The following is a 16,983-nucleotide window of genomic DNA, read 5'->3' on the forward strand; positions in this document are numbered from 1 at the left end:
CAGAATGTTTAAGAAGTTATTTTCATTATGAGATATATGTTTCAACTTTACATTCTTGTCTTTCATTCTCCAGTTACTGAGTGAATTCTGACAGAGTACCTGTCACCGTAATTAAAAACCAGTAGACCAAGATCAGCTGTCAGTTTAATCCTTTACTTGTTCAACATGTCTGGCTCTGTTTCATCTAAAAACTGGGAGTTGGTTGACAGCAACTCTCTAAGATCTCCTGTAGTTCTAACAACCATGATTCTAGGTAGAAGGTAGGCAGTTATTGGATACTTACTTAAAAGAAATTGAAGTGTTAAATAGTGTTACATAGAATTCAAATAATAACAAAAGTATAAAATTATTAAACTTAATCAAATATCCATATTCAATTATCAATGCCTTTGGGCCCAGTTTTGAAGTTCCATCTCTTTAGAAAGCAGATAATTCATTTGATTATTTGTAAGGTAAATCCTTAAATGTTAATTTTTTTAAACACACAGTAGTTACATATAAACAAAAGCGTTCCCTGTCTCTCAAACAAAAACCAAAAACCAAAATAAATAGAAACCTCTTAGATAAACATTACTGAGTACTGTGTGATAGTGAGAAAATAATCCTTCTCATGGAAATGATCATTTTTTAGTCATTTATATAAATGGCTTGTTTCTCCTCTAAACTACAAGTTCCCTGAGCTATAGTTTTAGCTGAATCTAAATCACTCTATCTTTCCAAGCACTTATTAATATTTACGCACTGCTTCCATTCAATGAATATTTGTTAAAATATATCAAACGTCTTGAGAAAATTATATGGAAAGAGATAAAAATGTAATTTAAAAAATTTGAAACATTTTAGATGATATGATATAGACAGACAATGCAGAGTACAAAATGCTTTGGAAATAGTAGACAGTTTAAATAAAGTTATAATTTAGTTAGGAATTGGAAATTACTACTGTTTTAAAAGTGCACTTTTTTTTATGGAAGGGAAGGAACAGAAAAACATAAAAGAACTTTATATAGTTACTTTATTATTAATCTTTTATTTTAAGAACACATTTATATATATATCTTCCTCCCGTGTCAAGGCCTTCACACTGTCTCCTCTACCTGAACACTCTCCCTCATTCCAGTTTATTTGTTCAAATGTTTACAATCTTCAGGGTCAACTTAGGCAATGAACTAAGAAACAATCTAAACTTTGGTTTTAAACCATAAATTCCATTCTGTTCAAATGACATTTTCTAAAATAATTCAAACCACACTTTGTCGTTAAAAGTAAACTCCTTATTACCTCTTTTTCCTTTCTGTCTATGGCGTCTCGCTCAGCCTGCAGCTGTACTTCTAGGGACAATTCCGCTTTAGCTTCTACCGCTCCAAACTGTTTTCGGTCCTCTACCTTTAAATATATAAGAATTTTCTCAAAAATTCAGACATTAAATCTTGACTATTCATTTTAATTGGAGAATTCTATTTCTTTTCATTCTACTTTTTTAATTGTAGCAATTCTATTTCTCCAATTAGAAGTGGATAATTTATATTAGTGAATAATTAAAAGTTACAGATATTCAGTCTTGAACGCATTTCATACAAATTCAAGCAGGAATGTTTGACAATCTTAAAATTCATTTCTCAGATAAAATGAAGGCTATCCCCGCATCTGCTCCCCTCTCACATTTCCTTATCCTTCTCTTATTCATTTTTGCCTTTTGTAGCATAACAGGAATAAATCTCATTACTTCTGAGTCTGGGGTAAAGCATCTGCCTAAAACTGTTGTCTATAGCTTTTCCACTTGGCTATTATTTTAGAATCACAGCCTTAGTGATGGATAAAAGGGTAATTAATTCTTCTGATTTAATTAATCTTCCTTTATCAGGACTCAGATATGCAAGCAACACTTGGAGGTAAGAATATACAGAAATGGCTATGCCAATGAGACATAAAGATGTATACTTTATGCAATAAGATCAACATAGTCAATAGCAATTTTTTATTTAAAAGAACTGATGTTCAAGTGTCTAAGTAATCTGCATTAAAACAGCTGATAAAATTAACACAAAGATAATGTCATACCTTTTGAAAAGTGTCTGTACTAACGAGTAAGGCTTGCTCCAGTTCCCTTACTCTGAACTCTAGTTTCTCAATTTCTTCATTTCGCTCCTGTATATCCCTCTGAAGCTGCTCTTTGGAGAGCAAAAGCTCACTGCACTTGTCCGTTTTTTCTTTCAGATGATTTGTTAACTGTTCAACCTAGAAATGTAATAAGCAAAAACTGTAATTTTGAAAAATGTCAGCAAGTTAACACCATATCTATCCTCATTTCAAAAAGGGTATTTTTTAAAAATTTTTGATATGAATAGCAACTACTGTTTCAAACCAAAGCAACATTTTCTGAGTTGATAAAACCAAGCAGCACTAGTAAAAGAGAAATAATATTGCTTTTACCAACCCTTTAACAAAATTTCTCTTAAGACTAAGATTTTCTCTAGCTAGGAGAAAACAATATTTAAAAAATTTTTTTTGCATTCTTTTAAACTGAAAACAATACATTTTTGAATGTTGAATTATAAGCTCTAATGGCACAACCACATTAAAACCTAATAAAGACAGCAAGTTTGCAGAGTACTAACTTACCCTCATATATGAGATAAGATGAGTTAAAAAAATCTTTCATGGATAATACTTTTCTTTCCACAAATGATTATAATCGATACAAATAATAATATAATGGTTCTAAATACCACAGGGATGGGAGGGGATTAGGGAATTAATACAGTCACTTGGAACGCTTTTTCAGCCTACACATTCCACAAGTCCAGAACAGAGATGAGAATGCCTGGTGGTGAGAGGGAACTGTGCATCTTTAAAGTTTTCCTAAGTGATCTGACGTGCAGCACCATTCAAATGAATGGCTCTGTAATGGAAGTGCACAGGAAGGATCAATAAGACAGCTTATGAAATTAGTTCTAATCAAGTGAAGAGAGAAAGCTTACTTAAAAAAAATGTAATGGTAAGAAAAAAGAATTCTACCTTATTTCAGTGACACATTTTCAGGACATTATTTTAAAACGGCACTTATTTCTCAAAACATTAAAAGAAATGCAAGATTACCTATAATTACAGGTTCAGGGATGACAGCCACTGAGTAGAAATTTTAACAATAAAAGGTGGACTGAGATTGGGAGTAAGATCAAGGGAAAAGACCACAAAGCAGGCACAGCAAAATGGCATGATATACTGCTGTTACAGTTAGATTTTTTTGTTGTTGTTCCTGAGGAAATCAGAAGCTGGGGAATCAGATCTGGCAAGGTAAGGTAAGGAGGGACTGGATCACAATGTTTTGGGAGAAAATCAAATATATATATCCCTGTTAGTTTCTTAAAGTTTCATGAATCTTCAGGTCACAATTTTAAATTAAAAAAAAAAAAGTAAATGACAGTAAATTCTACAGCTTAAATATTCTTTTGCATTTCAACAAACACATGGCTATTTTTCAAAAGCTAAAGATATGTTAGGGGCAAAACCAGTAACTATAAACTCTGTGGGGACTGATAATTTTTCTACTGCTCTAGTAGGCAAGGCTGTTCTACATCAGATTCCTTCTATTCAATGAAAATGTAGGTAACATTTTACTGCAATGAGTTTATTGCTATTTTATACTTCTTTGGAATTTTTAGGGTTTCAAGATCCTTCTCATTGAAGTAGTATTTAAGTTTCTCATTTTGAAGACATATACTATACAAAGAACTCAAGTTTCTTACAATATACATCTTATTTTACACACAATATACAAATATATTGTAAAGTAGACACTATCAGTAAAATTCTTACCTCTCTAGTTTGATGTTCACTGATAGGCTGGAATCGAGGTACGACCTTAAGTTGCTGTTCTAGTTTCTGTATTTCCTGCTGGAATACATCTCTCTCGTGTTCCCTATCAATGGCTTGTTCCTGAAGTTTAATAATAATAGTAACTGAAGGAACAGTATTCATTGAAGCTATTACTTCTCTTACTTCCCTTTAATTATAGGTACAGTTTTACTTGAAGACAAACAGTTGATGACCACAGAATATCCCAAACCAAAAAGATTTAAAAAGAAAATATTCGTTGTATGGTACATAGCCTTTGTACAATTCTTCAACAAAAATTTAAGCATTTAAATATTATTTGAAGCACAACATTTTAAAAAATTTAAGCAATGTTAAATACAGAATGATATAAAAAATACTCTCCTTAAAATGCAATTTTTGGAACAAAGAAGGAATTCCACTATTAATTTAGTCATTAAACAAAATAAGTAGAACAAACTGTTTAGCAAATCAATTTCTTTCATTTTCATCTAGGTCTTACACCTAAAATTGTAAGATGTGTAAGAATCTGATTCTCTGATCTGTGAAGGGAACATCAGGCTTAAATAAAACCCCAAAGAAGAAAGTTCAGGGAAATTAGGGATTTAACATCTTTTTGCAAGAGAGTAATGACAGCATGACAACTGTTCCAGTCCTTTGCTTCCAAGGGCACATTGCTACCTGTGTGTGTATCTTTTATGGGCGAGAGAGTGGTGGCGAATTAGTTCTTAGGATCCTCACCTGCTTTGGCTATCGATTAAGAAAAAGACTACAAGTTTCTTAACTATGATTCTGGAAAGGCTAACTGGTAGGGCTTATTCTTAATATGCCTGTACTACAGCTTTTAATTCTGAAAGCTGCAAAATAAAAATTACTCGAATTTTTAATTGAAATAATACTTTTCAATTAATTGGTAGGTGACACATATAGATGAAAATACTAGAATTTAAGAATCTCTTCATAATTTAAAATCCACAACCTAGAATAGTAGCAAGTAGCATAACACTGAGAAAATTAATATTCAAGTAGGGAATACTTACATCTAAAAATTTTCTCATTTTTTCCAATTGCTTTTCCAATGCTTGATTTTGCTGTCTTAAATCCATCAGTTCAGCATTTTTCTCTTGTTCCAGCTCTATAAACCTACTGACTTGTTCCTCGACATCTATTTCTAGAGCTTTCACTTGTTTTTGAAGGTCATCACGTACTTTTTCCGCTTGACATTGTACTTCTAGTTTTTCCTTCATTAGTTTTTCTGTCTCCTGTAGTAATTCTGTTTATAAATGCAAAAATATACCAAGTCAGGTCACAATTAATGATGTTACGATAGTGAAAGCATCCATAACTTTCAAATTTTACCTTCATGAAATAAAGGAGCTGAGTTTTATTTCAAACACATGTAAAAAGTCCTATGAAAATATAAAAATAACATATTCCTATGTAAGTAAGGCAAGCTATCAACAGTATTGATTAATAAAATTATACAGAACTGACAAAAAGATGTCCTGTCACTAAAAATAGTATTTTTGTGAAAAGAGCATAGCAAATGACTCCCTTTCACTGCAAGGAAAAGAGCAAAGTCTAATTAGATTCAAGCATAAAAATAACTCACTCCAGGCGAAAATCAATTCATTCCAAACCCATGAAGTCATACAAAATACACACCCAGATCAAATACTGTAAATCTTTAACAAAAGCGAGTAAGAGTTACAGAAAAGAAATAACTACAATCAGAATTTCCTATTAGTCTTACTCCTTATTAGATCTATATTCCTGAGGTAATCTTACATGCTCACATGTATGTGTATCAGGGGAAAACTGATTAGTGTGAGGGGTAGTGTGGTGTAGTGTTTAAGAGCAAAGACTGTGGGTTTACAACCTGGCTCTGCCGCTTATCTCTGTGACATTTAACATGATGTCCTTCAATTTCCTTATAGGTAAGCTGGGGATAGTAACAGTACTGATCTCTAAGAGTCATTGTGGGATAAAAACAGTTAATATATGTGAAGAACAACAGTGCCCTAGAGTATGGTAAGCACTATGTATGTGTTAGCTATCATTATTAATATTAATCATAATGTATATATAGCAAAGTGAAACAAATCTCTAATGAAGACAATGGAAGGAATATAATTCTAGAGTCTTCATACTAACTAGTTTGTCAACACTGTGCTCAGGACTAGGAATCTACAGAAAATAGCTTTCCTTTTAAAACAGTACAAATTTAGATGTTAATATAAAAGTAAATCAGCCAGAAAGTCTCTTTACTAAATTTCACTGATCCTATTGACACCATCATCTTATATACTTCCTGATTTAGAAACAGCATGTTGAAAAGTCATAGGCTACAAGAGTTTAATATATTTGTTAAAGAAAAAATTGTTTTAATAAACCAATCTTTTCTTTAAAAAAAAAACAGAATGGTCTTAAGCTCTGTGGAAAAATAGATATAATAAGATGATGGCAACCATGAATTTCCAATTGTTAATTCCAAATATAAATATGTATTTTTATTACAAGAAAAGTTTTTTTGTTGTTAAAGAGGAAAACTGTAAGTATGAAACACAACAGCAAAATTAGAGATATGTTAGTTGGTAGAAAAATCCAAGGGTCATCCAATTTTTGGATTTGTGAGATTGTCACCCAAACAATGGTCATGCAATTGTATAAACACACCTGCTTCAGGTGCTGCATCGACTGCAGCATCTACTAGCCCTATTAGAGAAAAACACACACACACATACACAGAACAAAAATATAATAATTTACATGTCTTCTATTTCCTAAAACAGAATAATACACACAAACACACACAAAAAAACAGAAGTAAAAGTTGAAACCACTGATTATTATCATTGGTAACATTTTTGTTTTCTGGGGGGAGGTAATTAGGTTTATTTATTTGTTTATTTTTATATCTTATTTTATTGTTATTATTATTTTTTAATGGAGGTACTGGGGATTGAACTCAGGACTCTGTGCATGCTAAGCACACACTCTACCACTGAGCTACACCCTCCCACCCCACTGGTAACATTTTGAGACCTAGCAGTTTCTTGATTATTTTACATAAGTATACATTCCAAATTAAAAATTCCAACCCTAAATCTGTGTTAAACAAATGTGAGCAATCAGAAAAACTTCACCATAATGCAAAAATGTATGTGGTCTCTCTAAATTGTGAAAATTCAATTAGTGAAACTACACATTTATAATTCCTACTTCATGTGTAATACAAAAGTGACAAGATGTGATGAAAAGGATTTAAAGTTCCAGTGTTACAAAGTCTTAACCTTTATTTATTTATATTTATTTACCAGTAAACAAACTTTAAGATGTTAACTTAATTTCTCATTTAAGAAAAGATGAGTTTATTTGTAAATTTATTTATTCTTTGAACTCCTGCTTATTTTAAACTAGATGTCAGCCACTGACCTTTTCAACCTATTGTACTGCAGGTTGAAATCCACCCCAACTGCTCACAACAAGTGCCAGATCAGTGCTCTTAGTTAATCCAAGTATACATTTTTGCTGCTTTTCTGCAATTAAGAGAACTAAATCTCACACAGTTTACAAAATATTCTGCCTCATTATATGTAGCTTTCTCTTTCAGTAGAGATTTGAGAGTGAAGAATTATCTTTTCCTGTTAAAATCAGCCAAAGGAAAAAGAAAAACAAATCTGATTCCACAGAGTTGGCTTATAAGACATTTACCAGTAAGGGGAATTTTCTTATAATTTTTCAAGCCCTATATAAAATACATAAATAACGGCACTGAAAGGGGAAAAAAGCCATCTTAAACTTTTAAGGAATGCTTCATATAAAATCTAAAAAAATACATACGCTGTTCAACTGGGCCTGCCTCTGCTATCATAGCCTCCTTCTGCCTGGACAGTAATTCTCTTTCTTCTTGGATCTGCTGTTGCTCTGCTTCCAATTCTTGTAACCTATTACCTGCACATAACAACTCCTGCTCAAGACGATCTATTATGTCAGTTTTTTCCTGAATTTGCCTTTCAAAAAGCATTTTTTCATCTGCATAGCCATCAATGACACCTATAAAATAAAATTAACAAGGAATGCAATTATTACTTATTTCAAATTTTACCATTATGTTTTACATAAACAATAAAAGGTATACTGCTAGCAAACTTTAAATCATTCCAACCTATCCAACATCTTGAATGAATTTGCTGCTGATGATAGGAGCAAGTATGGTATGTTCAACAGTCTTTTTTTTTGTTAACCACTCTGCCTAAAAATGAAATTTCTCTTAACTTTCTAATAATAACTGTTGTGCTAATAAATAACATTATGTAGGTGTAATTCACTTTATTAAACAGATATAAACAGAAAGGTTCCTGGAAAGCTTAATATAAATCAGATGCTTGTGAACTGAATCACATTTTACTAGAAAAAAGCTGTTATTTTAAGTGATTGTAGAAGGCCAAGACTCACAACAGCATGGTGGAATATAAACCATGGGGCTTTAGAGGCTTAAAGCCTGGAATCACCATTTAATGGTGACTTTGAACAATTTATGAACATCTCTTTGCTCTAGTTTCTTCATCTTTAAATTATTCTAAGAGTTGTCTTAGGATAGAGGGATTATGGTAACAATTCACTTTATTCATTTCTGCATTTCCTAAAATTTTATATATTTTCTATAATTCTATTAAAGAATTTTTTATAATTAGAAATATACATATAGTTTTGAAAATTGCTTGGAGGAATTTTAAAGACCAATTACAACTTTTCAATGATCACTCAAAATTAAGAGGAGACTGGTGGTTTCAAACAGAGCTTGCATCAAAATCTAATTTAAGACTTGAAATTTCTCCACCCTCAGTTGCCAATGGCAAGGTGCTCACCCTCAGCCTTACTGAGCTCCACGGCCAGCTGTTCTCTGGCCTTGGACTCCTCATGAAGGCGCTCCCGCAGTTCTTCTTGGCACTTAAGAGACTCTGCCGCTTCTTGTTTCTGTCTAAATGACTCACGCATCAGCTCTGTCTGTGTAACTTTTGCATGTTCCAGCTAAACAAAGAGGGAAAGTACACATGAAGACAAAGTTATTAAAGCTTAAAAAATAGGATTTTAAATGAAAGTATACTGTTGAACTGTTGTCATTTAATATTTCTAGTGCATGTTAATATCAGTAGATAGGGTAAGTCAGTAGATAAGTAGATTAGCTGTGTATCACTTTCTGTAAGAGATGTACTTTAGTTGTACTGAACACAAAAAGTTGCTTCTTTGGAAAACAACCACTTTACATCACTAGATCTACATTCTATCATACTAAGAGAGATATAAAGTTAATAGTACATGGGTTCTTTTTAATTTGCTAAAGAATTTTATATAATTGTGTGTTCTATGATAAACGTTATTTCTTTTATATTTCACATTTATTGACTGCAACTCCTGCTGCACATTGTAGGGAACTAATAATATATGAGTAATACAATGACACCAGTAAACAAAATAGTGGCACAACAAAATTATAACCCATGTTTTAACTAAAAGCTTTATATTTCTGTCCATTTGTGAAACATCTACAAGACTTTAAGTGAATATTCAGTTTATTTTCAACTTTAGAATATAAAGGCATTACCCATAAACACAACCTCCTTAAAATGCTGTCATTGGCACATACTGACTACATTCTTAAATAATTTTTAGGATAACAGTCAAGTACAGACACAAGGCCAAAGCTCTCAAAATGCAGTGATCACTGTTATCAGCTGCATGAAATTATATAAAAGCACTATCTCTGCTTTAGTTTTCTGGGCTTCTTACTGTTAGCACTTGCTTTATCTGTTTTTATTGAAATAACTACATGGGGAAAAAACTGAACTCAAATGTTTCTAGTACTCAGTATTTACACGATCAACTTTTTTTTAAAAAAAAGGCAATGACTGCATACATTAATAACAGGCTCACACAATTTAAGAACTTGTAAATTTATATATGAAGTACCTAGTATGTTAGAAAGATATTATTACCATGTTTTAAGTTTAAAATATGAATCAAATGTGGTGGTTTCTAATTTACAGTCAGATACCAATAATGTATTATAAAATTATGATAATATTTAAGAATATTTTATTATTAGAGACTTCTGCTCTGCTCTTCACATCTGAGTAGTATTTACCATAGCAAACAGATTTTAGAGTTACTAAGTAAAATTTTTTTTTTAGGGTAACCCTAAATCAATATCCAAAATATCTAGTGTGCAATTATTCTTCTTTTAATAGAATGTTTTAAATATCCTTCACAACTTATTACTTGTAAATAATATGAATACACATTTAAGACTCACAATGGAAAATTAAACAAACATTTTAATTACAAAATTTTTCCTAAAATATCTGTAATAATATATTGTTACCTCAACAAAGATAAAACTTTATATATATATTTACTTTTGATTGGCAAAAGAGTATTTTCCTTTAAATGTAGATAATATATACATTAATTTTTATTTTAAAAAAAAGACCATAAAGTATGAACTAATTTTTACACAACCATGCTACTGAACTTCAAGTCACAATCTATATTTTAAAAATATATCAACTGCCAATCATATGTACATATGTAATTATTTTCTGTACTTTATAAAATGATTGCCTGATAAATATATGAAATCTTTAAAAGAGTTCAAAGCTCTAACTAGGACATGAAATTTTTTTCCTTTTTCAAATTTACTGTATAAATACAACAATGCACTAAACAATAAAATACTTGCTTTAGGTAAGAAAATTAAGTAAGTCTCCTTCTACATTCTATTTCTTGACAAGAGCTAAACCTGCCATGGTTAAATATTACCATAAAACCACAAGAAATAACTCCAATTTTTCAAAGCAAAATGAGAAAACTGGGACTCAAATACAGCAAGTCTAGAAAAACAATTTCATTTATTATAGTAGATGGCACCCATACTTTACTATTTATCTAAATACTTAATAATTAAGAAAATCTCTTCTATCCAATTAAGTTATGATTTATTCCTAATATCTCATAATATCTATACCTATTCCTAATAACATAAAATATATAAAAATATCATATTCAATATTTTCAAATTTAAGAAAACTTATCATTACTTTAAAAGTATGTATAAAGTATTAGTAAATATTCTGTCACTTTAAAAGTTTTAGAGGAGGTAACAAAAAACTATTTTGAAGACCATCTGTCTTGTTAAATATTAGCTAGTATATTATAGTTAAAGCCATGAAAATCATAAAAAGTGCTGAGTAAATTGTAGTTATACTGAAACTTGTAGTGAATCATTCACAACATACTTAGGTATCAAATGAACCTGAAAAACTGTGTTAAATATCCTTCCTTAACAATGTTTATAACATACATTTTACATAAAAAGCAGAAAAAGGTATTTTCTTACAGGATTAGTAAGTATATTAAACGTAAGTTCCTTAGGGAGTTAGCAAAAAACAAACAAACTCCCCTGAAATTAGAATCCAGGTTTCCTTTTTCTGGAACTACAGCCAATATACCATATGATTATAAACATTTCCTAATTGGCTCAATGACAATTCACTTAGCTGTTTTAGGTATGGCAATGCCTATTTCCTCAAGAATAATCATTACATTTTTACTCAAGATTGACATCATGAACATTTAGAAGCAAGATTCTTAAGGGCAAGCAGGACTTTTAAAAACAGCTTGCCTGGTATGAGAGAACTGAAATATGATCCTATTCTGCTTTCTGGAATTAAAAGCGTAGCCAAGTCGGGGCTCGTAGACAAAATTTAGCCCTTAAATACGTTCATCATTACAGGATGAGTAGTAACACACCAAACAACAAGAAAGCAATGTTTTATCCCATTTATCCTTACCAAAGACATTTAAAGTTCATTTCTCATTATACTTTTTAAACTAAGTGTATAAAACTGGAGGCATAAAACTATTTAAAAAAGCCAAATTTTTATACTTACTGAATAAGGAGGGGTAGGCAGTGAAATTTTAGAAATAAGCTTTAATATGTGCCCATTTCTTTTATGAATAAAATGAAAAATAGTAGTATTAATAATTACTGAGTTATTTTCATCCAAATGTTCACAAAGAGGAAAAGGATGTGGTAAAGGCACACGAGATTCAACCTCATAAATGTCTTCATCTTCTTCTTCCAACCACGAGCCACTAAGTTTGACAGTTGCCAAATAGGTCTTGTAAGAATCCATTCTAGAAGATATAGCTGCCAATTTTCCTCATTTGCTTTACCAGTTTTCCACTACATTAAAAAGTTTTGTTTAGTTTATCAAGATATACCATAGCAGTATGAAAATGGCTTCTTATCACTATCAAATAAACATTATAAAAATTATTTCATATGATAAACAAAAGAAAAGAAACACAAATCTAAAAAAACCCTAGATCTTCATTGATCTTCATCAAAAAAAAACCAAAAAACAGAACAAAACAAAAAACAAAACCATAAGCAAGCAAACACAGTGTAAATTAGAATTGCTAAATCACTGAAGAATGGAAGAATAAAAATATAAACATCTAACTAGCTGAGCAATAAAACTGCTTTCCGTATTAAATATGCCTGTGGAAATAAAACCCTTCCAAGAAGAACCTGGCAGGGAAGGTCAAGTTTTAAATCTCCATAGTAGCAGTCTTAAGAAATGTAGTTGCAACATTCCCTTGTTCTTGCTGCTTCACTCAATTCAAAAATAAAAGCTCTTCTGAACTGAGCTATTCAAATAACCTCTCACGCTGAGTCAAAGGATTCTAGTCAGTGTCCCCTGAGGAAAAGGTCAGAACAGAGGGTGTGGTTTAATGTCTTTACCTATAGGTACACTGACAGGTGGAATGTGAATTAATACGCCCACAAAAAAGCCTGACTAACAGGATCCAAGTTCCACGTCAGAGCTTTGAAAAGGATATTCAGGTAAGTTTACAATGCTTCTAAGATAAGCTAGTGTTTTTCCATCCAATTAAAAAGTGTTTTTAATTTAAAAATTTGAAATTAAGTAGGTCTGAGTCCATATTATCAATCAGTTCTTCAATTATATCAAATAATCATAATTACTTCTGGAAAACAAAGTATTTCCTTTTGAAATTTCCTTAGAAATAATACTCATTCTTTTAAGCAGTCACTGGAACTAACTATAGATAGCTCAGTTAAACCTATTTCCACACTGAACTGTTTACAGAGTAAACGTTAAGCAAAAAAATCCCTTCTTTTTATTTAAAAGCTGCATTGTATGTAATTGTTGATAATTATACCACTTAAGGTATCCTATGCACTCTGACTAAAACTTAAAAGCACAAGCCTCCTGGTAGCTCCAGAACTATCAGCAATAGTAAATAATCCAGTTAACTCAGAATTTAAAAAGAAGAACAGCATACTTTTTAATATTAAAAGATCCTCAACAGTGAAAGTTGTTTTAAATAAATGAAAAAGCTTTCACTGTGGTGTCTTTTCTCTAACCAGTAACTAAATATCCTCAGTTCACAAAACCTTTATCTACAATGGAAAAACCCATACTAAAGCAAGCAGGTAATATCAACAAAAATCCATTTTATAGCCACTTTCACTACACAAAATTTTTTAGAGGAGCCAGTACTCAAACTCTTCATAGTCAGTAAACAATTAGGGCAGAGAAAATGAGATTTTCTACAGAAAGCCCAGAATCTACAGGGATACGGTTTGGGGTAGGGGAGGGGCAGCTGCCTCTTCCAATTCTGGAGTAGCCAATGACAAATTTCTGTTTATTATGGCTTCTTTTGTGAGGTCTCCAGTTAAGTTGTAAAGACATCTCAACATCTGTATAAGATGAAGGTCTAACCTCACCACTGGTGCAGTTAAATCTCACTTTACTGGGGCTTCATCAGATACCAAATCATCAATATGCTAGAGGCTCAGCTTTATGAACTGGTGTGACCCATGCTTAGCATATCAAATACCTCTCAAAATATGCTTTCTCAGCTCCCTCTGCAAATTACAGTTCTGATTATCGGGTGTCCAGTTTCTCTTATTTGAAGCAAAAACAAGACCTGAAAGTAAAACATATCCCTTTATAAATAGAAACATTTAGGTCAAGGTAGGAACTAACTACACAGAAAAGAAAGAGAAACCTAAGTGGGAACAAACTCAAAAAAGCAGCAGACTAAGGTGATTTCAGAATGGGGCAAACAGCCCTCGTAATAATAGTATATTAACTGATGGCATATTACATTAATTCATGTTCAGAAAAGTAACTCTGAATTAAAACAATTCAAATTATAGTCTATTTCCCCCCATTTTAGAAAGCATGTAAAACCAGAATTTATCTATGTAAAACAAAAATCTGTAAGTAAGGGGTCCCTTTATAACTAGGAATATAGATTCAAGGTTAAGAAACTAACCACAAAGAAAACACAGTAAAATTAGGAGGGGAAAAAGACTCAAGACAGCAGTAAAGATAACTCAGGATGGGGCAAATAATGCTTCCCAAAACAGTTTATTAACTGGTGGCATATTATATATATGTAGATGTTCACACAGATTACTTTGAATTGGAATAATTCAAATTATATATTTTTAATTTTAGAAAGCACATAAAACTTTTTGCAATCAAAACTAAATAAAAGTACTTCAAGTTTTAGGACACCCTTTTAATTATCCAGGCTAGCTCATTATCCCTAGGTTTCAGATAATCAAGATTTTAATGTATATTTGAAGGCTATTAATTTGTAGTACTGGGTTATGTTTCCCAAATAAAATAGCTTTACTTTAATTGTACAATGTCAAGCTATTTAATCTTTTTTCCCATAAATATTCCCCTCCAATTGTAAAACACTTCTGTCGTTCTCTCTTATATTTTGATTTGTTTTTTATTTTTCTAAGTTATTTAATAGAGGGACTTAATCAAGGACACAATACCCTGACAGTGCCCTTACCAGTGCTTATAATAAGTACACCAGGGCTAACACCTAATGGCTAATGCATTTCAACACTTAATTACAGTTTATGTTTAAAACACAGCAATGACAAAACAAAATCTTAACTTACTATTATTTCATCCTCACCACCACAAAAAGTCTCTTTTTTTTTGAGAAAATATAGAAATGTAGCTTAAGGTTCCATTGTTCTCAAAAATGATGATTAATAAACTCATAAGAGTTGCCTATAATAAAAATCATTCTCTAGGAGTATATTCCTTACTCATTATTTGGCAACGGATTACTTTAGGCACTAGAAGAAAATAATCTATGGCTCTAAACAGTACCTCTGGATCACTGTGGGAAACTTTAACTGCTGAAAGCCTATTTCCCACAGAACAGACTGATTTCTGTTTCTACCTGATTCAATCAAGAATCTGAAACCACTTTCTCAAAGGTAACTTTTCTGCAGAACCACAAAGAAAGTACTAAGTAAAGACAATGTTAAAGAGATTACCCTTCTAAGGGCTTGAGAGCAGTCTCTAAGCACTTTTACTCATATAACAAAAGCTATCCCAACCAACAGGAAACTGCTATAGGTTGAATATAAGCCTGAATGTATTTATGGTAGCCTGTCTCAGCAGAAGTAAAATCCATCACAATAAATGTATTATTATGTGGATTTGGACATATCATTGGGTAAATCACTTGTGAAATCAAATACAGAAAGTAAAATACTTATAACAGATATTATGAAATCAAGTAATAAAGGCAGATACTCTGATGATTAGTAGAGAAAATTTTTACTAATTCTTTTATTAAAGCAAGATACATCTATGGAACCTAAAGCAGCCCCCAAACTTAAAACTAAAACAAAGTTTAATCATGTTTCTTTCATTAAAATTATATAACATATAAAAACATACCATTAAAAAGAAGAAAAAAAAAAGGAAAGTAAGAATCTTGAATATCTGACAACATTTACTTAGACTACAAGGCCTTTTCAATGAAACTCCTCCCCTACCCCAAAACAAAAGCCCACTATCACCAGCAATAATCTCTCCAATCTTCAAGGAAGCAAGGTCTCTGATCCAAAGGCCATACGTTCCACCTGTGTTCTGGATTCCATGCTCATTTACCCCAATGATCTGGCTCAACAAAGCCCATCCCCTCTGTCCTGCATCTTCAACTTCTCCACTGCTAGTCAATACAAATATTCCAACCTTAAAAAAAGTACTCTCCCCTTTTCCAGCTAGAGCTCTCCTGTTCTCTTCACAGTCAGGTGTCATCAAATTGCTGTCTCTCTTTTTTTAACTCTATTTCTTTACCTGTCTTAATTTTGAATTCCTCCTCTACCAACTCCATGAGACTGTTCTCATTAAGGTCACTGATGACACTCATATTCCAATATTCAATGGACACCAAATTCTCAGCATCCATGACCTTTCCATGGTATCTGCCACTCTGGGGAAAACACTTCTCATCTGGCTTTTATGACACTATTCTCTTGATTTTCCTCTTACACCTCAGTCTCTTTTACAGACTTACATATTTTTATTCTCTTATAAATTTCAGCATTCTACCAATACAACAAATAAGCTGTTAACTTCCCCAAAACCATAGCTTCAAACACCTTTAAGTGATGAAAACTTCTAATGTAGTCTCATCAAACATCACACTCTAGTGAATATTTTTCCCCTTCTATATACTTCAAACTCAGATTATCTAAAACTGAACTCATTACTCACTTCTTTTGAATCCCCTATCTCAGTAAATGAAATACACCAACAACCTGCTTGGTCAAGGATTCATGTGTAGGTAGTTTCCTCTCCTCTTCCTTATTCTCCACATCTAATGTCACACAAACTTCTATCAAACTCAACTTCCTAATAGTTTTTAAATCACTTCCCTCTGGCCCTAACTTGATTTCTATCCCTTCTCACTTAGAATAGTCTAAGCCTCCTATTTCTGCAAATTCAGCATCTCTCCTCTATTTTCCTGCCCATTCACTCATCACACTGCTGCGAGAGGAATCTCTCTAAAACACAAATCTGATATTACTATTTTCTACCAAACATATTTCAATGACTCCCCATACTTTTCAGCATAAAGTTAGAACTCCTTAACTTAGCCCTCAAAGGGCTATGTGGATTAACCACTGCTATCCCTCTACTTTCAGCTTCTATCAGTTTCCCACATTCCACCCCAGATGTTTACAACACAAAACTGTCCACTGTCCTCACATACATCATGCTCTTT

The 16,983-nt window shown here is 32.0% G+C and overlaps 1 protein-coding gene across 8 annotated transcripts in view; it reads right to left on the reverse strand.

Annotated features, from left to right (window-relative positions):
• The window catches only part of AKAP9 (A-kinase anchoring protein 9), a 168,499-nt gene that overhangs the window by 33,326 nt on the left and 118,190 nt on the right, over nt 1–16,983 (reverse strand). For 5 of the 8 annotated variants that reach the window (XM_014553322.2, XM_006177783.3, XM_014553313.2 and 2 more), the window contains 6 exons: nt 8,709–8,871; nt 7,681–7,893; nt 4,878–5,110; nt 3,820–3,939; nt 2,062–2,238; nt 1,282–1,386 (listed from right to left, as the gene is read on the reverse strand). In XM_014553322.2, the coding sequence (XP_014408808.2) occupies nt 1,282–1,386; nt 2,062–2,238; nt 3,820–3,939; nt 4,878–5,110; nt 7,681–7,893; nt 8,709–8,871 (1,011 nt within the window). Of the gene's footprint in view, nt 1–1,281; nt 1,387–2,061; nt 2,239–3,819; nt 3,940–4,877; nt 5,111–6,513; nt 6,553–7,680; nt 7,894–8,708; nt 8,872–16,983 lie in introns of all 8 variants that reach the window. The other 3 variants (XM_032484008.1, XM_032484011.1, XM_032484010.1) reach the window with 1 other exon arrangement.

Source organism: Camelus ferus, chromosome 7 (assembly GCF_009834535.1).
Source record: "Camelus ferus isolate YT-003-E chromosome 7, BCGSAC_Cfer_1.0, whole genome shotgun sequence".
In the NCBI taxonomy this organism is placed as follows: Eukaryota; Metazoa; Chordata; class Mammalia; order Artiodactyla; family Camelidae; genus Camelus; species Camelus ferus.